This window comes from Populus trichocarpa, chromosome 1 (genome assembly GCF_000002775.5).
Source record: "Populus trichocarpa isolate Nisqually-1 chromosome 1, P.trichocarpa_v4.1, whole genome shotgun sequence".
NCBI lineage: Eukaryota > Viridiplantae > Streptophyta > Magnoliopsida > Malpighiales > Salicaceae > Populus > Populus trichocarpa.
The window spans coordinates 40,069,549-40,089,867 of record NC_037285.2 but is presented as its reverse complement, the minus strand read 5'-3'; the positions used below and the strand labels follow the sequence as shown (position 1 = coordinate 40,089,867).

At 31.6% G+C, this 20,319-nt stretch overlaps 2 protein-coding genes and 1 long non-coding RNA gene across 9 annotated transcripts; all 3 read left to right on the top strand.

Moving 5' to 3' along the window:
• The first annotated feature begins 9,026 nt into the window (after window positions 1-9,026).
• On the top strand, window positions 9,027-13,734 carry LOC7459128 (solanesyl diphosphate synthase 1, chloroplastic). The gene is made up of 6 exons (XM_002300406.4): window positions 9,027-9,664; window positions 10,169-10,293; window positions 11,036-11,163; window positions 11,244-11,347; window positions 12,570-12,697; window positions 12,891-13,734. Exons 1-6 carry the CDS (start codon window positions 9,433-9,435, stop codon window positions 13,437-13,439), a joined length of 1,266 nt encoding a protein of 421 aa, XP_002300442.2. The 5' UTR covers window positions 9,027-9,432; the 3' UTR covers window positions 13,440-13,734.
• A 398-nt stretch (window positions 13,735-14,132) lies between these two features.
• On the top strand, window positions 14,133-18,093 carry LOC7459129 (uncharacterized). 7 transcript variants are annotated; one of them, XM_024603465.2, is made up of 5 exons: window positions 14,133-14,512; window positions 15,419-15,502; window positions 15,764-15,874; window positions 16,824-16,887; window positions 17,773-18,093. In XM_024603465.2, the coding sequence occupies exons 1-4, from the start codon at window positions 14,447-14,449 to the stop codon at window positions 16,860-16,862; spliced, it is 300 nt and encodes a 99-aa protein (XP_024459233.1). In that variant the 5' UTR covers window positions 14,133-14,446; the 3' UTR covers window positions 16,863-16,887; window positions 17,773-18,093. The 7 variants fall into 7 exon arrangements, with proteins under 7 accessions (XP_024459233.1, XP_024459219.2, XP_024459216.2 ...); XM_024603451.2 differs by having other exon boundaries at window positions 14,147-14,512; window positions 15,419-15,643; XM_024603448.2 differs by lacking the exon at window positions 14,133-14,512 and adding an exon at window positions 15,029-15,076 and having other exon boundaries at window positions 15,419-15,643.
• A 739-nt stretch (window positions 18,094-18,832) lies between these two features.
• LOC112326599 (uncharacterized) lies at window positions 18,833-19,453 on the top strand. Its single transcript, XR_002980346.2, has 2 exons — window positions 18,833-19,088; window positions 19,186-19,453. It is a non-coding gene; the product is annotated as an uncharacterized LOC112326599 (long non-coding RNA).
• The last annotated feature ends 866 nt before the right edge of the window (window positions 19,454-20,319 follow it).

The window sequence follows — 20,319 nt, the reverse complement described above, 5'->3', positions numbered from 1 at the left end:
ATTTTGTAGGGTTTTAGTGATTACTTGATGGGTTGGTGATTATAGTGATGCTCTGTGTTAAAAATTGTTCCTTTTTTTATCACTGGATGGTTACTGATATGTTTGTGAGTGTACTCGCACCAGCTAATTAAATCTCAATTTCAAAGTTATTGGGGATGGTGGTGATGTTTGATGGATCCTTTTTGTTCTTTCTTTTTTGTTTCAGGTCCAAATAGCTTGTTTATTAGTTTGATTGGATGAAATTGTTTCTGTTTGTGAGTGTATTTGGATAAAGTTAATTCAGATTGTTGCTGGGGAATGATGAAATTGCGCTTTCTTTTTATTTTTATGGTGGAAATATTTTGTTGTTTTGTTTCTTTGCGGTTATGGTTTAGCAGATGTTTGTTAATGAATGTTTGAAGTAAAGGAAAAAAAAATAATTTTTTTAAAAATATTTTTAAAACAAAAAAACAAACAGATTGTAAATCAAACGTGTTCCACCGCATAGCTTGAGTTTGGCCAAAGATTTGTTAAAAAAATAAAACTATTTTTATCAAAATATATCATTTAAAACATATTTTAAAAAAAAAAAAGTGGGAAAGATGACTAAAAGCTTGTTTAATTATTAGTTGATGATGTTCAAAAATTCAAGAATATAAAATAAAATGTTATTTGGTGTTAGGGATAGTGGTTGATTGATACGTTAAAGTATTTGGATTTCTTCTTAATCTAAAGAACTTTAAATTTACTAAGAAGGTTTGGAATACCTGTAATAAAACAAGTCCAATCAAGGAGATAAATATCTCTTATATCTATATTAATGTTTAATGGAAATATGGTGGGTTCTTGAATGACTTTTATACAACTAAAAAGATATAGAGAGATTTAGAGTTTAAGACGTCAAATGTAGTTAAGTCTATAGAGACTGAGTTTTTCCTTGAGGTTTAGACCCAAGAGAGATCGGTCATTCCCCTGAACATGCCAAGGGATGGTCGTCACCTTGGACTTGGCGGATTTCCAAGTCCAAGTGTCTTGGGTCTTGTATGTTTTCCAGACCCATGTAATCTTAAACTTGGCTACCTGTCAAGTCCAAGCGCCTTGGGCCCAGTATATGTGTCAGACTCACATTACTTTGGACTTGGCTGACTACCAAGTCCAAGCGTCTTGGGTCTGGCATGTGTGCTAAACTCACATTACCTTGAACGTGGCTGACTGTAAAGTCCAAGTGTCTTGGACGTGGCTGACTACCAAGTCCAAGCGCGCGTGTCAGACCCACTTTCCTTGGACTTGGATGATTGTCAAGTCCAAGCACCTTGGATCTAGCAGGTGTGCCAAACCCACGTTTCTTGGACTTGGCTAACTAGCAAGTCCAAGTGTCTTGGGTCTGGAAAGTGTGTCAGATCCATGTCATTTTGGGCTGACTGACTGTCAAAATCTAAGCGTCTTGGGTCTGGTAAATATATCAGACTCACATCACTTTATACTTGGTTGCCTTACAAGTTCAGATGTCTTAGATCTGACATATTTATCAGATTCATAAATTTTAAATAACCAAACAAAAACTTAATAAAAAGTTGAAATAGTAAATTGGGTGAGGTGACCCTATTTCCTAAAGCAGTTGTATGCAAAATCCAAAGCAATCAAATGAAATAAAGCAGGAATTAGCATGGATTGCACCTGTTGACAAAAGAGGGAGAACTTACATATAATCATTGGATCAATCCCCAAACAGTAGATCACAAAATGCGAGGTAAACCAGCACACAGAAGCGAGGACCCCATGCATTTATAATTTAATCTACTCTTCTTGCCAGACCACCTCACTCACTCCATTTCTCCATCCCTCTTCGATCAATGAGAAAGCATAGGAAAGCAGTCTCCAGAGGGATCCTGAAAGAAATAGAGCACCAAACCCAGAAAGTAGCAGTGCAGCAAATTTTTCAGGACACGGGAATATGTCAGGGAAATGTGATTGCAGACAACCTAAGCTTTGTTTACGCTCCGGGATATAGTGCAGGCAGAAGAACTGAAGATGTCAAGGTAATAATTTGTGATCTGGACATGTTATTGTTCTCACCTTCTTGTTTGTTATAACTTCATATTGTTCATGATACATTGGTGCACTGCAGACAAGTTTGACAGTTTTCATATGCAACTTTCTACGTGTGTTGCATGCATTACTTGGTGCCTTAATGCAAGGAAAGCTATAGCTCATCAAATCCTAGCTCCTAGTTACTTGTAAAAATATTCATACACTGGATGTTTTCGAACATGGAAACAGCAGTCACAAAGTCAATTCAAGCATGATTGGCGTAAAAAAATCAATCTAAATCCAAAAATTAACTAGTCTCAGTCTACTTTTTCTGATATATTTAAAGAAAAAATCACTTTTATTCAATTATTATCTTTAAGACGAACTTGTTGAAATCAAATTCGGTTTTTTTTTTTTGCTGGAATGTGATCAATCAAACTCTTTTTCTCTCTTTTTTCTTTATTTTTTTCTGGTGCCTCTCTCATATCTCAACATTCTAGGACTAAAACGTGAAAAATGAAGTTTAGAACTAAAATATAAAATTCTAAAACATACAGGGATCAAATATAAAAAAAAATAAAAAAATTAAGTGACCAAATTAAAGTTTACAACTATTTTTTGAACCATGCATATTAAAAAAAAAATTGTTTATGTTAATTTTTGTCCATGTTCTTCAACTTTTTAATAATAACTTAAAATTCTAATTTGTAAAATCGATATTTCATTTAAAGTTGGGATTATTTTCTAGCATTTGGCATATAATTTTTGTCCCTATTTTTTATAGAGTTTTTTTTTTTTAATGTTTTGTGTGTTTAATTTTTGAAATATTATTTTGATTCATCTATATTTTTTTATATAGATGAAATTTATTTTTAAAATAAAAAAAATATTTATTTTTTTGATAATATTTTTAATATGTGCAACCTTGTATAATGATTTTTTTTTATTTTATTCAATCAATTTCATGGGTATGTTTATTTCTATTATCGTTTCATTGAATAAAAAGATTATTTTAGTAAATAAATTTATTAAATATAATCAAGTAAATGTCTCATGTTGCCCGATCAAATATCTTGATCTACTTCAAGCTCTTGATTTTTCAAATTCTGATTTTAGTTATTGCTATTGATATTTTTTATTTATTTACTTATATAGATAGTTATCAATTTTTATAATTAGATACTTATATAAGCTTTTTAATTTATATTTAAAAAATTATATAAAAAATACTTTAAAAACAGCTTACATATCTATATTTAAAATAAAATAAAAACCAAAATGGCTAGTAAATAATGAAATGAAAGTGAATGAATCGGTAAATATATGCTTTGTTTTACTTTGTCTGTGGTAATGAACAAGTGACTTATTGTACGTCCTTGGAAAAACTCAGCTTAAAAACATTAAATTTCAATCAGGAATTCCCTTTTCTTTTTTACACAATAATCAACTAAATTGAAGCCTCGACGTCCACCGCATTGAAGCCCTGAAAACATCAACCATAAACCAACGATGATTGATTCTAGTCACATTTCAATTAGAAACTCACTAGATGCTCGTGTGTTATGTTATGAATTGAATCAAATTTTTATTAATTGTACAATAAGATATTCAAGTGTTGTTAATATATTTTCTAACAAAAAAAATTATAAACAAGTAAAAAAAAAACTTGTATTGAAGTCATTAACTTAACTGAATCTAATAAGATCGAGTAATCTAATAATCTGATTTAAACTCGATATTACAGTCAGGAACAAAAGATAAAAAAACATTGGAAACCCATTATCACTCTATCATGGACATCACTCACCACAAAAAAAAAAATTGAAGTCAGCATCTATCTATATTAAATAAATCAATTCCAATTAATTAAATATTAAAATTTATTTTTAAAAAAACATAACAAAGAATAACAAATAAAAAGACTTTAGGTAACCTCATTAAATAAAAAAAAGAAGAAGGTAAAACCGAGGTCATAAAAAGCATGGAAAAAAAAAGCTCAATCTACAATTAAATAAATATTGAAGGATGAAATAAAAAAAAACATTAACTTTTGAAAATGTTTTAAAAAAACTTAAAGCACTCCTAAAAAACCTCATGAAATCAGGTTAATTTTCAAATTCCATAACTCGTGAAATCTTAGTCACGAGCTTAACAAAGGTCATATCCAAACCAATTAAATGTTGAGGAATTAAATTAGGTAAGAAATCCTAATTTTAAAAATTTTGCAAACCAAAAACAAAAACAACAATAAAAAGAAGATTAAATCTATTAGAAAAAAATTAAGGAGGGTGGAATCTAAAAGAAAATACAATTCTAAAAATTATCTCAGCCTAGAAAAAAATAAAAATTAAAAGATTAAGGATCAAATTTGACAAAACAAAACATTCAATAAGGATGAAATTAAAACAAAAAACTAATTAAATGAATTATTTAAAAAAATAGAGAAAAAAACAGAGGGACTAAATAAAAAGGAAGTAGAAATTTAGGGGCTGATTTGAAAAATTGGGTGGGAGGGCGCATAAACATAAGAAGAAAGAGGGAAAAAAAAAAAAAAAGAACCGATCATTGGTGATAAACAAAAAATCATATCAGTGCACACATCACATTTTCTGAGAGGCAACAATGAAACGAAGCTCATGAAGCTTTGAAATAGCCTTTCTTGTCGCTCTAATAAGCCACACACATAGTTCTAAAACGATGATGCGGTTGACACGCCGACGCTTTCCTAGCACGCGCCAACTTTTTTCTTCTTTTTTTTGTTTTTTATTTTGAAAAGCACTTAAATAACTTTACCCCTACTTGTTAATTAAAAAAAAAATCATGAATGGAATGACAAAAACACCCTTTTAATATAAGAGTGAAATCATTTGACATCAAAGGTGCAAGGTGATTTGACTGTGCAACATGGTTGGATATTATGGAATGGCCCTCCCTCTATTTGTTTGTTTATTTAGCTTATAAGAACAAGAACAAGTAGGTATTTTTACGGTGAACCAAGAATGTAAAAATATAAAACTAACCTTAATAATAAGAAAAAAAAATTTAAAAGGTTAGTGTTGTAATTTAAATGGATAAAAAAGCAAATTATCCATATTACCCCGACTCAATTTTAAAATATCAAAATTGTGCATGTGGAATATAAAATGACAAGTCTAATCAATTCCCCCTTTTTTTTTATGTTACTGCTGCACATGTTTTTCAGCTCTGCAAATCTTATAGAGTATCACAGTACAGGTCAGCAGAGATCCTGCCTTGGGGGCTCCACCATGCAGGCATCATCTACCGTCTATTATATTATTAGCTTATAATTTTTTTTAATTTAATTTTAATTGTTCAAAATAAAAAATTGCCGATGGCTTAGGTTTTACCATATCTTTTATATTTATTTGGGAATCCATTGAGCGATGATATGATGGAATTTTTCTCTAATAAATAAATAAGGATGGGGCGTCATGTTCCATGGAGAACTCGGGATATTTAAATGCACACATAAACTCAACAGAAAATTATTGAACTGACTATTACGATTAATATAATACTTTATTAATTATTATCAGATTAATCAGTCCAGTTTGATCCTTTTATATTTTAAAAATTAAATAATTAAATTAAATTACTTTTAAAATAAAAAATTATTTAATTGGAATTAAGAGGTTTTTTTTGTATTTTTATTTTTTAAAAAACATTAATATAACTAAATTACCACTTGAAAAACAAATCTTTAACCGGTGTCTAGGGGCCTTTTCATATCTTCAATTTAGTTTTTAATTATAATCAATTTAACTATAAAAAAATTTGATATTTTAATAAATATAAAATAAAATTTTAAAACAAAATTAGTTGGCATGTGCAGTACACACACCAACAATTAAACGACACTTACTCTCTTAGAGCTATGTGTAAGGTGTCTCTTGACAGTCAAATGTTGTCATCCTTAAGAGTGCTGGAATTATCTTAGAGGGTGCTTGTCAGTGTGGTAGTGGTTGCTTTTCAAATAATTTTTTGTGCTGAATGTATGTCAATAATTTTTTTTATTTTTTAAAAATCATTTTTAATATCAGCACATCAAAACGATCCAAAACATACAAATCATATTAAATTTTAACAAAAAAAAATTTTAAATTTTTTTTAAAAACGTGGTTTGCACCGCATTTTCAAATATGTTCTACCCCTTATCCTTTGGCAGCACAGAGGGTCCAAAAACTCACTCCCATTTTCCTACCATAGGAGATGCTCGAAAAAATATTGCAGTCAATGATGCATCGTCTGCAATAATTTTCTATATTTAGCAGATGACCTATTATCAACTTGATATAAAAAAAAGGAAAATATGTAAGCCTAGTCTCCTAAGCCTAAAAATAAATTTATATATATTTTAAAATAAATATTTATCTATATTATTATTAACAATTACAATGTTATTTAAAAAATCCAATTATACTTTTTAAATGAGATTAATACTTTTATAGTTATATTTGCAACAACTTTTTTTATTAATTATATATGATCCTAACATTTAATAAATTGTATAAAAATGAATATTCAATGAGAATTAAATATATTTTTATTGTTAATCTTATATGGTTTTTATGAACTAACTATTCTTTGATTTTTTTTCATACAACCACATACAAATTTTATGAAGACATTCTTTGTTTTTTAATTTTTATTTAAAACTTGCTTGTTATGATAATTATTTTTTTGTAAGAAATATACTATTAATAAAAAAAATTCATCCAAGAAAATAAATTAATAAGGAAACAAACACCCGTCACAAATTCTTTATCTTTGTTTATCCTCGTGAAATCACCCACACAAGAATTACAGTATTAAAAGAGAAAAATCTTAATTTGATATCTAACTTTTTATTATTATTTTTATTTGAGTTTCTCACCTTTTATTTTACTTATTTAAGTTAAATTATCTTTTTATTCCTTTTTAATTTTGGCATCTATCATTAATTCATCTGATTTATTCGCTATCTTGTGACCCGTGACACTATATCTAAAAAGCAACAAAATCCTTTTTAAAAAAAAACTTTTAGGGACTAAACATTGAAATTCAGCTTTATTTTTCTTAATGTTTTTTCCTCAATTTTTTTAATTAGAGTTTAGTTTTTACCACGTGATATAAGATAACAAACATATTAAAAAAAAAAATTTCGTTCTTAGCCGGGTATCTTCACACCCTTTTAAAAGGTGAAACTAGTCTTGTTCGGGGTTCGTGGCTGCCTTTTCCAATAAATACGCTTCTTGAAAATCGAATTTGTGTTCTCATCCTTACAAGGATATAACAGTACCTTAACCACTAGACCAACACTTCATTGATACAAACATATCAAGATTAAGTTAATAACAATCACCCATCTAGGGAAAAAAAACAATAACTCAAATAAAAAAATAAAAAATAAGACAATAAAATAAAAAAAACACAGGTTTCTTATTGGAGCTTACTTTTTTATTACATGTCACAAGATATACATACTAAATATAGAAATATGGTTGTAGTAATTCTTCTAATCTGGTATAAGAAAAAAACAAAATAAAAGTCTTTTCATGATTTTGTTATCATAGAAAATCTCCAACAATTCTTTGAAAACATTTTAAAAAATTGATGTTGATAAAAAAATCTATTTCAAAGAATTGAACCTTCTCGAAATATTTTATTTTAAAAATTAAAAAAATTATGTTAAAGTAAGAGATGCTAATAAGAATAATAATACTCGTGGATCCATTTTTGTTTCTCTCTTATCAAAATTATTGACATCAAAATTATTTATAATAAACTAAATTAACAACAAACATTAACAATAACTCAAATACACAAAATTATAAATGAGATACTCAAATATAAAAATAATAAAAAATTAAACACCAAAAATACATTTATTTCATATTAAAACAAGCCCATCCAACCTGGCAAAAGGTGCAGAAAATTAAATAGTACTCCACGTGTTGTCGATCAGTATCTCCATAATAGACGGTAGTGACTTGCGCAACTAGTTATTGAAGTTTATATATATATATATATATATAAAATCACTTAGCAAATGCATACTAGTTTAGTTTGTAGGTCTCTGTTATACCGTTGAGATCGGTTTTTTAAAGTAAGAAAAAAATTAGGTTTTAAATTTTTTTATATTGTTATTAAACATTAAATATTCATCTTAGAATATAATAATTTTAACATAAATTATTGTTTTTGTTAAGAAAACATTTTATGATTATTAAAATAAATTATTAAATTTTATTATAAATTTTTATTCTGTTTTTATTTTTTTGTCACTCAAAAAAGTTTTTTACCAAATTCACTTACTCTTCAATTTAAATATAATTTTTAAATATTATTATAAATTTTAAAACCTAATTTTAACATGATTGTATTATATTTATGATTTTTTTAGCTTTCAATCACATATAAAATATAAAAATACTAGTATAAATTAAGCTTTTTAATTTATTTTTGTAATAAATGCTATTTTTTACAGGTCATTGTTATTTTCTTTTTCTTTTTAAATTTAATCTATTTACAATCATTATTTTTTAAATCATATAATTAAATAAAATTATTTTATTGAATCTAATATAGTTTATAATATAGTATTTTTTTAAGTTAAAAAAATTCAACCTAATCCACGATGAAACATGTGACGCCAATCTTGACTGCATATGTAGAGCTGCATAGGTGGCAAAGTGCGGTGTTTTTTTTTTAAAATTAATTTTTATATGTTTTTAAATTGTTTTAATATATTAATGTTAAAAATTAAATTTAAAAAATAAAAATTATTATTTTTAATAAATTGAAAAATATCAGGGATATAAGAATTTATAAATTTAATTTAACTTTGGTTATTAAAAATAAAAAGTAATAAAGAATAATGTATTTTATAAGTAAAGAGTATCCCAAGGACAGTAGAAATCATTCAAGTGGCAAAAAAAGAATCTAAAAGAAAAGAAAATGAAAAAAAGATGGTGATTAATATAAGGTTGGATCTGTGGCTCCCATTTTTTTGAACGCCCACAGATAAGCCCTTCCGTTGCCTCCTTTCATAAATCTTTCTGCTCATGAACACAAACGAGACACAACTCTCTTGATGTCCTGACAACACTGACCTCAGAACTGATAAAGAAATCAAAGACAAAACAGTGTCCTATGTGGGCTTATTGGATCCACTCAAATGCGTACTCCAACTTGTGCTCTCAATGAAATGAGGAACTTCTAAAAAACTGAGCATCCATTTAACACCATTTCTTTCTTTCTCTTGAGCTTTGAACAAGACCCCTCTTGTTTTTTTTCTCGCTTTATTTCTCGGTGGCTGCTGGTTGTTATATGGCAAATTGAGCAATACTTGCTACCTGGATTCTCCAATTTGAGAGCAAAATTTTGTCTCTTTCTTGCTTTTTTGGGGTGTTGCTATTGAGAATGATGTCAATGACATGCCATAATCTTGATTTTGGAAGGGCTAAACTTGATTTGGTGGCTTGTGGCTGCTCCTCCAATGCTTCAATAGATAGGTATTCAGTGAGGAATTATGCCAAGTCTGTTTCTAAGAGCTGTAACAGAGATTATGGTTCCAGGAGACTGGTTTGTAGCAGGCGAGATATTGCTAGGTGTCGAGTTTCCCCAACAAAGACCCCTGAGACTTTACCTGCGGGTACTTTTCTTATGGCCAAAGCACCTCTCTCTTTCTCTCTCTGTAATTTGGATTTTTTGTTTTGCTAGGTCTTTTTGATATTCATGGGTTTTACCTGTATCGATAGTAGCTGTATTTGCTTTTCATGGTTTGGTTGACAATTGCTCATTGGGACATCTTGCAGTATTGATTTCGTGTCTTATTGATACTTTAACGTATTTGTATACGAGGAAACAATCTGAATTTGTTGGATTATAGTTTAGTGTCTGTACCCAGCAGAACTAACAATCAGTAAGTTGTCTTACTGATACTGATTGGATTTGCTTTAGTGTAGCACAATTTGGTGCCTTTGATTAACTATTTCTTGGCTGGTCACAGTTTAGTGCTTATCTAATTCGTGATGATTGTGGTGTACTTACATTTAAGAGCTTGGTCTCCATTAATGAAGCACCTGCCATTGTTGTAATGATATGTTGTAATGCTTGAAATGCTGGTATTTTTGTTCATTTTTTTGGCTGAATACAGGAGTTGCTGAAGGTCCTGCAGGACTTCTGAAATTGAAGAAAGATTCGAGAGAATCAATTTCAATAACAAATTTGTTTGAAGTGGTTGCAGATGATCTCCAGACTCTTAATCAAAATCTTCAGTCGGTGAGTAACCATTATAGATTTTTTGGTGTTGACATATGTTAGGACATGATTATTGCACACTTTTGAGTCATCCATGCCAGATGTGATACCTGCTGAATTTTCATATCGAGCTTTAAATCAGTTGATGGTGTTTTATGGTTTGTTGACTCTGGGAACACAAATGTGGTTTTGCTTGAAAATGCTATCTAGCATTGCTGTGTTTGTCTGTGGCTGTGGTAGTTGTCTTTGTATGTAACTTATTTCACTGGGAATCGCAATATGATTTATTTGAATGTTAGGACAATGCTTAATCTCTGAATAGTTAATATTTGCTTGTAGTAGGATAAGGTGCCACTAGATATTTTTTGTATTTTAGAAAATAGTTGTCAGGGCACTTACACCATAGTAGATCTATGCAGAATAAACTCTTACAAATATATTAACCATTGTTCAGCTGATTGACCACTACAAATGGTCTGAGTTGATATAAGTTGGCATAGCAGGTAGTCGGTAAGAATTTAAAGTCGGCACCATGTCCACACTGTGGTACAAGTAAACATGGTTATTTTGGCACAAGATGAGCTAACAAAAAAGGGTCACTACATAAGGATTTTTACCTGCTTCCGTATTCTGCTATTGTCTGTTTTCTATTATCTGTTGCCCTTTATATAGCTGAATTGTGTACCATTTTGCACCAAATCAGAATAGTTTCTTTCGTTCCTTATATCCAGTTCCTGTATTTCTGATGAAGATTCTCTCGTAGATTGTTGGTGCAGAAAATCCAGTTTTGATGTCTGCAGCTGAGCAGATATTTGGTGCTGGTGGGAAGAGAATGCGACCAGCTCTGGTCTTTCTAGTTTCAAGAGCCACGGCTGAAGTAGTAGGGATGAAGTAAGTTTTACCCAGTATTTAAGGGCATTAGATGGTGCTGAGTGGAGTAGAAAAAATTATATTGCATTGATGCTTTGCAGGGAACTTACAACTGAACATCGACGTTTAGCAGAGATTATCGAGATGATCCACACTGCAAGTTTAATACATGATGATGTACTGGATGAAAGTGACATGCGAAGAGGTAGGATTTCAAATTGATAGTATAATCATGATGATGTATCAAAGCAACTTGAAAAATCTCATTAATGTCACTTTATCATTCACCAACACATGCTTATTAAAGAAACCCAAGCTATTTTAAAACTTCCAAAGTATATGAGGATCTAATGTTGCCCCAAGCACCAGCAAACCCACTTACAGTTTGCATGCCCTAGACTTCATATATGCAAGTCTTCCTTGCTGTGAAATGGTAACAGATTATCAACCTCTATTTGGTTATTGTAATATGCTTACATATACTCGTATAAAATGCTTGATTAGAAGAGTTCTCGATCAGGTCATCAGCATTATAATCTCTATTGGATTAGGTCTTGTGTTTTACAACAACTAGAGGATCAATTTAGTCTATTGAACACATATTATTATTCTGCTCCTTACATTAGCTACATTTGAAGGATTTCTAAATGAGTACGTTGGACATGTACAAGAGTTGAATATGAAGGCTCTCTGAAATGTATCTATGGATTATAAGTTTTAATTTCATTTGCCCTGTTTAGAGTTTTACGGAACCAGTCCAAGGCTGAAAAGAGAAGGGTTCTTGTAGATGGATGACCAACAGGTCACATATAGTTAGACCTACTTTAGCTGTGAGATGGAAAATATGATTCTGTGCAGCCAACCTTCTATTGTTTGGACTTGTGCATCGACCTGGAATCCTATCCTCCTTTAGAAAGGAAACTGAAACTATCTATTATTCTCCCAATTAAGGATTGTAAAGCAACCTTTGATTGTTTTTGTATGAAGATCTAATGTGCTATGTTTCCCTTCTTTTTTAAATGCCTATAAACTTGTGGGACTGTGAAGTGATACATCACTGTATCAGAGAGTATGTCATAGATGAATGAGAGCTTAAGCTTTCTTTCACTGTATATCACTATGCTAGAGCCTATTGACATGACATGAGCTTGAATGTGCACTTCCAATGACGTGCAATACACTGCTTCCACTTTTGAATGAATTGCTACCTAAACAGAGATTATAGACTGAAGTAAATATACTATAAGTAGTGGCTGGTATTATTGAAGCTCTTATTTATCACATCAAGTTGGGTCGCGAAACTGAAATATTTATTAAACAGTTTGTTGCATTTTGCAATTTCCTTTTGTTTTCTCGTTTCATAATTTCCATTATGGGCCTACAGTAAGACCTTCTCTGACTTTCTGTTCACTGCTGCTAATTTGCAGGGAAGGAAACTGTTCATCAACTCTATGGTACAAGGGTAGCGGTACTGGCTGGGGACTTCATGTTTGCTCAGTCGTCATGGTACCTAGCAAATCTTGAAAATATTGAAGTCATTAAGCTTATCAGCCAGGTAGGTCTGCAATTATATTCTATACACGAGTAGTAATAGTCCGGTCCAGTGTTTGATATATAATATGGAGTTTTTGCACCTCTCTATATATTTTTAGTTTTACAAATTGAAATCTGAGAAACAGGAATGGGGTAAAGATGGTGTTATTCTGGTGAATTGAAGTTGATTTACAATTATACTTGCTTGATGGCAGGTTATTAAGGATTTTGCTAGTGGTGAAATAAAGCAGGCATCTAGCCTATTTGATTGTGATGTTGAACTTGAAGAGTATTTGATCAAGAGCTATTACAAGACAGCCTCCTTGATTGCTGCTAGCACCAAAGGAGCTGCTATTTTTAGCGGGGTGGACAGTAGTGTTTCCATGCAGATGTATGACTATGGAAAGAATCTTGGTCTCTCCTTCCAAGTTGTGGATGACATACTAGATTTTACACAGTCAGCAGAGCAGCTGGGGAAGCCAGCTGGGAGTGACCTGGCTAAGGGGAACCTGACTGCTCCAGTAATATTTGCTCTAGAGCAATCACCAAAACTAAGAGAAATAATCGAGTCTGAATTCTGTGAGAGTGGTTCCATTGATGAAGCTATCGAGCTGGTTAAGAGCTCTGGGGGCATTGAAAGGGCGCAGGAATTGGCGAAAGAGAAAGCTGATCTTGCAATTCAGAATCTCAGATGCCTTCCTCAGGGCTCCTATCAATCAGCTCTCGAGGAGATGGTGCTGTACAATCTCGAACGGATTCATTAGTATGATACTTCTTGTTGTACAAGCTATTCGTTGGTCATCGGAAACAATAAATAATGTACAACAACAGCGGGGCCCTGTAGCGAAAAAATACTATGAAACAAGCCTGTACGGGTGCCGGAATTCATACAAGTCTCGCAGAAGAGAAGTCCCTGAAGACTCATCATTCTATATTCTTTAAGCTACTGGGCTAAGATTTCAGCTAATAATACTGCGTATTCAGCTACAGGTTGATACCAGTTGTCCCCAGAAAAATCACTTTCTACTACTGTGGTAGAATAAAGGAATTTTTAGGCCATCTTGCTCAACTGTATCATAATCTTTTTTGTTTCTTTGTTTAGTATTTTTTTTTTTACTTTTTTTTTTTAAATTACACTTTAGGCAATCCAATTCATAAATTTAAATAAAAAAAACAAATCCATCCTTCTATATAATATTACGCGGTCTCTCTCGAGTAAAAATCTCATTTTTTAACGCTCAAATCTTAATAATCCAAATCTTATAAACTAATATTCAAATATTGTTTTTAAATTGTTTTTTTAATATATTAAAATATATATTTTTAATTTTTTTAATACTAGAATATTAAAACCATCCATAAATACTAAAAGATTTAATTTTAAATAAAAAAATCTAATTTTTTAAAGACGGGGGTTTATGCTGAAAAAAACAATTAAGTCTATTTCTCACTCACCCTCTGTTTTTGATCATTTTGTGAGTAAGCAAGTGATGCAACCTCAGAAATCTGGTTCTCATGGTTCAGCTCATAAATAGCTTCAACTCTCTCCTCTTCATTTTACCCTCACGATAGAGTGAGATGGGAGGAAAGCCGTACTAGCGCATCTTCTCTCTCCAAGGCAGGGTCTCAAAAAATGTAGCTTCAAATGGTTTTGATTATAAATCTAACCATCGAGTTGACAAGGGATGCGATTCAAATATTGTTTCTTTGGCTGCATCTTCTTGAAGGTGGCTTGATGAAAATCAAATCGGAAGAAAGAATTCAGTAATTGATGACTGTGATGCAAAATAGTCTATATATGTTCTTGGATGCAAAGATTCAGTTTTGCAGATCCAAGGTAATTTTTATACCATGTGAGAATATACAAGTCACCTGTGGATATTTCGTAATATCATGTTCTTTGTTTAGAAATCCACAAGCAACTCAATTGATTCTCACAATTTGCAATGAAAACAATATTATAATCGACAAATTGTCGGGGTTGATCGGGCAGACAGTATGGGTGGTGGCTGCTGTTGTGGTTGAAGGAGAGGAGCTGTTGCAACGGTAGTGGAGGGGCTGGTTCGCTACTTTAGAGAAAAACTATTTTAAGTTTTTTTTTTTAATAATTTCTATTTTTTAATATAGATAAATAAAAAAAATTGTTATGATTGTCGTGATGTATTTGAGAGAATAATAAATATTATATTTTAAAATATTTTTTTATATTTACTTTTTTCTTCTTCTTTGTTTGTTTTATAAGAAATAAAAAACCACAACGAAACTAAACGACACCGAAAATAATTTGGATCAAGTTGTAAAGTGGAATTAAAGTATATTAAAAAAAGGAATAATGCTTTTTACTATGGGTAATACAGTCATTTCACCTATTTCATGCCAGACACTTTCCTCCTCTCTACAGGTCCACTCCGCCGCCGGCGGTTCACCTTTTCTTTCTCCCCAATTAACACCAGCACCGCACAGCACCCATATACATATAAAGAAAAAGAAGACGCGATAAAATAGGTCACTCACTCAGTCTCCCCAAAGAAACTAATTAATAATTGAAATCCATGAATGCATGGAAAAGCATAGCCAAAGAAGCATTCTCCCAAACTTGTCTTGTCGCCAAGTTCCTTGGCTTCCTTCACCTCACCAACAACTACCTCATCTCTCCCACTCTCGTCCGTACCGTTACTTCTTCTTGCTTGTAAACTCACTTCTGGGATTCTTCATCTGACTCATCATCGTCCTCTGCTTTCAGGTTTACGGCCCTAGCATGCTCCCAACGCTAAATCTAACGGGCGACGTCTTATTAGTGGAGCACGTGTCTCACCGCTTCCAGAAGGTGGGTCCAGGAGATGTGGTACTGGTTCGGTCACCTTTAGATCCTACAAAGATGGTCACTAAACGCATTGTTGGTATGGAGGGTGATCAAATCAATTTCTTGCCCGATCCCTCCATAACTGACATCTGTCGCACCATCATGGTTTGGATATGATAACATTAATTTGTTTTTTCTTCTTAATCTCATCTCATTGTTGTGGTTGAAGCGTGCGTGAATCTGGTTAATGAGTTGTTTGGTATTTGGGATAATTGGAATTGGTAGGTACCGAAGGGGCACATTTGGATTCAGGGCGATAACATGTATGCTTCCTGTGATTCACGGCATTATGGGCCTGTTCCATATGGTCTTGTTCAAGGCAAGCTCTTTTTCAGGGTAACTGTTTGTTCCTTTACTCCTTTGTTCGTTTTTTTTTATTGTGTATGTATGATTCATATCAGACGAGAGTTGATTCTTGAAACAACCATCAGCATATGAAATGATATTTCTTGCTTGAGGTTTTACTTTTATAGGGTTAAAGTTTAGGTTTCATTTCTCGGTTTACATGCATTGCATGCGTATGATTCAGTATTTTTAGGCTTTATTTCTAGGTTTATCGATTGCTTGGTCTAACTGCTTCAGACTTCCTTCTCAGGATCCTACTTGTTGGGACCGGACCATAATCAGACTTAAATTAAGACATCTGTCTTGTAGATGTGGATTTCAATTTTAAAGAATGGGATATGAGTCTTTCAGGGGTCTAGGAGGATACTCCAATGGCTATCTGACTTAGTACTATTTCTGATATTAACTTTCTTTCTTTTTAAGCTTTCTTCAACACTACGTGACGGAGATACTGGTTATTTACTATTGCGAGTTATAAACCTTCTTTTCTAACCTGAGATCCCATAGGCATGAGGGCTTCACAATGAGAATCTCTTTCTTGTTCTCTCAAGGGTTCTTGAAAAAAATGAATTTGCATTCAAGAGCCGTTTCCGAGTGTATGTTACCAAACCTTGTAAAGTTCTATATTCTTAAGTAAGAGTTACAACTCTGTTCCCTGAGCGTCACTTGAAGTTGCAAATAGTGTAGTTGCATGGTTGTAGCTCTTGGATTCAAATCTTGAATGAAATGATTTCCTTGCAATATCAGGTGTGTCCGCATAATGTGGGTCCTGATCATTTGATGACAAAAGATTTTTTTCAAGTTAGGTTTCAAGTGATCATTAATGGTTTGAGTGATAGTTAATACACAGTTTCTTTCTTTTTCTTTGTGAATTTTTTTTGGCTAGTTGAATATTGGTAGTGTTAGTGAATCATTTTGTAAAATCTTCGTTTGTCATTAGGTATGGCCACCTTCTAGCTTTGGATCTTTCGGTCAGTGACCAAAATGAAGAATATAAGTTGGAGGTATGTTTATTTCCACAGTCCACTGAACTATATTTAAATTCTGTGCTTAATATCCATTTGTTATGCTGATAAATCAAGGGAAAACTTGTTAATATGCTCTCATAAGAATCATCATAGCCTTGGGAGCAGTGAATGTGATTATTTCCAATTTATCTTATGATATTTCATTGTCTTCAGATCTTAAGTTATTTCCACTGTTTTTTTTTTGATTGGTGATGGTTTATAGCTGGTTCTGCACAACAAGGTCGTGCTCTGAATTTCTAAAGAACATCAATCATGACTAGTGAAGTCATCAGTATCTCTCTTTTTTTGCCATGTCATCTCAATCTGGAGCATTCTGTGCTCTTGTAATGACATTTAAATAACATATGTCCTCTTGATCATCTTCAATCATGTCACCAAGTTTGTGAGATGCTAATTTACATGTCACGAATGGAATGTGGACTACCTGGAATATAGAAGACTGGAAACCATAGTTAATGATTATGTCCATGTGGCGGCATTGCAGTGAGTATTCATTGCTAGCAACCCCACGAATCATGCAATATGTTGGAATGCATTTTCCTTGGCAAACATGGTTCTGAGGTTCAGGAGGGGTGTTGGTAGTGATCCCAGAGTTTGTGCTATTCTTTCAGAAAAAGAATCTCATGGTTGCAGGTTTAAATGGCTTCAATGCCATTTTGTACTCAAAACTACGAATTCTTAAAGGGACCAAGCACCGAGTTACTTCATCTTGATATCCACTGTCTGTTTTCTTGAAGTAGCATTGCTTTATAAATTATCATTCAGCAGCCATATTTTTCTGATGGTTACCCTCTCTTTTGTTGAGTTGATGAAACGCATGTGTATATAAAACACCAATGCTCTTGATGTTTTGATTTTCAGGAATTCCGTGAAGCAGAGGATCCCAATTTTGCATAACTTGTACATGACAAATCTTTTGCTGTTAAACATCATGACAGTTTTCCAACTGTCATTTCGCCGGGGATACAGTGGCCAGAAGCAACAAATGGATCAAACTCCAGGCATCCTCTTATGTACATTTTTTTGTGAGAGACGAAGTTGACCTGCTTGTGGATTGTTACAGTTAGTAGTTGATTAATTATCGCCCATACACTGTTTTTCAATTTAAAACTGCAACATACAGTTGACCTGCCTGTGAATTTATATTTATTTAGAAAAAAACTTGGGTACAAGTCTTTGGAAGCACTATTTCTTTATTCACGAAGCCACTCTCCTTACAATGAACGAAATAAGCTTAAAGAACTGGGATGAGATTGTGTACCTGCCTTGCTCAAAGAAGCTAGCTTTACAATAGCTTAAAATAAAGAATTCTGTTTGTTTATGTTTTTTAAAAATATTTTTAAAAAAATTTAAATTTTTTTAATTTTTTTATTAACTTAAAATAATTAATATGTTTTTAGTGATTTTAAATCATTTTAATGTGTTGATGTTAAATATAATTTTTTTAAAATAAAAAAAATACTATTAACATGTATTTTGACATGAAAAGTTATTTAAAAAGGAACCATAACTACACTCTTAAAAAACTCAAATAAAATTTCTAATTTTCCACATAAATTTTGTAAGACTTACTTTATTTTATATTTTTATAAAAAAAAATAGTTTAAACAGGTAGCTTCTCCCATGCAAAATATAAAAATAATATTATTTTAATTTTTTTAAAATTAAAAATTCAATTTATCTTTATCAACTAAGGTCTGCAGGCTCTGGACTCTTGAACTTAGGGTTAAAGGTGTAAAAAATCTAGATATATTGGTGTTTAAAAGTAATAATAATTATTTTTTAAATTTTTTTTTTATTTAATATTAACATTTTAAATCGACTCAAAAACATAAAAATTATTTATAAATGATTTTTAATTTCTTTTTTTAAAAATAAATTGAACTACCTAACCAACAAATTAAAATAAAATCTAGGAGGTCACTGAGGCAGGATATTAAATGATTAAATTAATGAATGTTTTAAGGGACTAATGGCAAGATGGACAATTCGTCCCGAGCCGAACTCGCTATAAAAGGAGAAGCAGTAGGGTTTTAGATCTCACTGCCTTTGAGAGAACAGAGCGTGAATATCCTTCATGCCGCTCTTGTTCCGTTGCGGGCATACAGCAATTCCCATGATTCCTTCCATTGATCTTTGCAAGCAGATTGATTCTCTCTCTTGCAGTTGCATGAAAGGTGTTATACATCTCCATCATTATTTTCTTCTTGTTTTAGAAACTTTTGCTTTTCAAAATATGGCCGATCCAATGGGCTCTCGCTTTAAAAATTGCAGAAATGCGTGAGAGCTCAATTTCACCCGGCCTAGAGTTGAATAATGGGGCAGCCTCAAGGTTTTTACATGTTTTCTCACTCGTGTTTTAATTCAGGAAATTGCCCTAAATATTTCTTTCATTATTTCCTCTTTTTTCAAATCCAAACATTTATTGACCATGGCTACTCTTATAGATCTGACCCCCCCTATTTGTATTTTCTGGTTTTGTTCAGCTCTTCAGCATATTAATGGATTCTCCCCCTCGTATAATCATGGTGGGATCTTTTTATCTTACCTCTCATACTGTGAATAACCAGTTAATTTCTCACTTTCGTTAACTCGATATACGGCTTCCTTTGGAAAATAATTGTGGTGTTATTTCGTCTCCACTGACAGTATAATTTGTGTGGTTCACCCATGCTCATCCATAAATTGAAGATGGATTTGATTAAATTGTTTATTCAAATCCATCCACAAAATATTGTTTTGATGTGCTGAAAATTAGATGTCAGAGTCAAAGATCATCAATGGCAAAACCCCAAAAATGACGAGAGCTAAGTTTTCCACTGCAGTTGAAGAAGCCAGCTAAACATCGACTTCCCTAAAATCAGGTGAAAAAGCAATATAAAACCAAAATAAACATGGATAAATTGGGCAAATAAATGATGAAATGGCTTTAAATAAAAAAAGTTTACTTTTTCGATGAAATAAAAACTTTTTAATTTTTATTTTTAAAGAAATTATGATAAAATTTTAATTATATCAATGGATGGGTTCGTTTACAACTTTCAAAAATGCTAAAACCAGGCTCAAAACTAGACAAAATTTCTAAAATTGCTAAAACCAGAGTTCCAGAACAAGATTTTTAAAATTTTAAAATTTAACTGTTGGAGTAGTTACTTTAAAAAAAATAATTTAAAGATTTAATGTTTAGAGCAGTAATTCTATAGTTATTTAAAAAATATAACCTCTAGTGGTTCTATAGTTTTTAAAAAATAACAATTAGAAATTTATATAAAAATTTATCCACGATCTAACAATTAGATAAAAAAATTATGGTTTTTTTGAGTTATCATTCTTATTTGGCGTGATTAGATCTTCTTCAGGTTTTAGAATTGTTTCATTGGTCTATAAATATATATGATAGATCATTCA

What these genes read in the sequence shown, in the direction of transcription:
- LOC7459128 (XM_002300406.4), top strand. Translation starts at nt 9,433, where the DNA reads ATGATGTCAATGACATGCCATAATCTTGATTTTGGAAGGGCTAAACTT. An exon ending in GCTGAAGTAGTAGGGATGAA is followed by an intron (nt 11,164 to 11,243) that starts GTAAGTTTTACC and finishes GATGCTTTGCAG; the next exon opens with GGAACTTACAACTGAACATC. An exon ending in TGAAAGTGACATGCGAAGAG is followed by an intron (nt 11,348 to 12,569) that starts GTAGGATTTCAA and finishes GCTAATTTGCAG; the next exon opens with GGAAGGAAACTGTTCATCAA.
- LOC7459129 (XM_002300407.4), top strand. Translation starts at nt 15,228, where the DNA reads ATGAATGCATGGAAAAGCATAGCCAAAGAAGCATTCTCCCAAACTTGT. An exon ending in ACCTCATCTCTCCCACTCTC is followed by an intron (nt 15,339 to 15,418) that starts GTCCGTACCGTT and finishes CTCTGCTTTCAG; the next exon opens with GTTTACGGCCCTAGCATGCT. An exon ending in ACATCTGTCGCACCATCATG is followed by an intron (nt 15,644 to 15,763) that starts GTTTGGATATGA and finishes TGGAATTGGTAG; the next exon opens with GTACCGAAGGGGCACATTTG.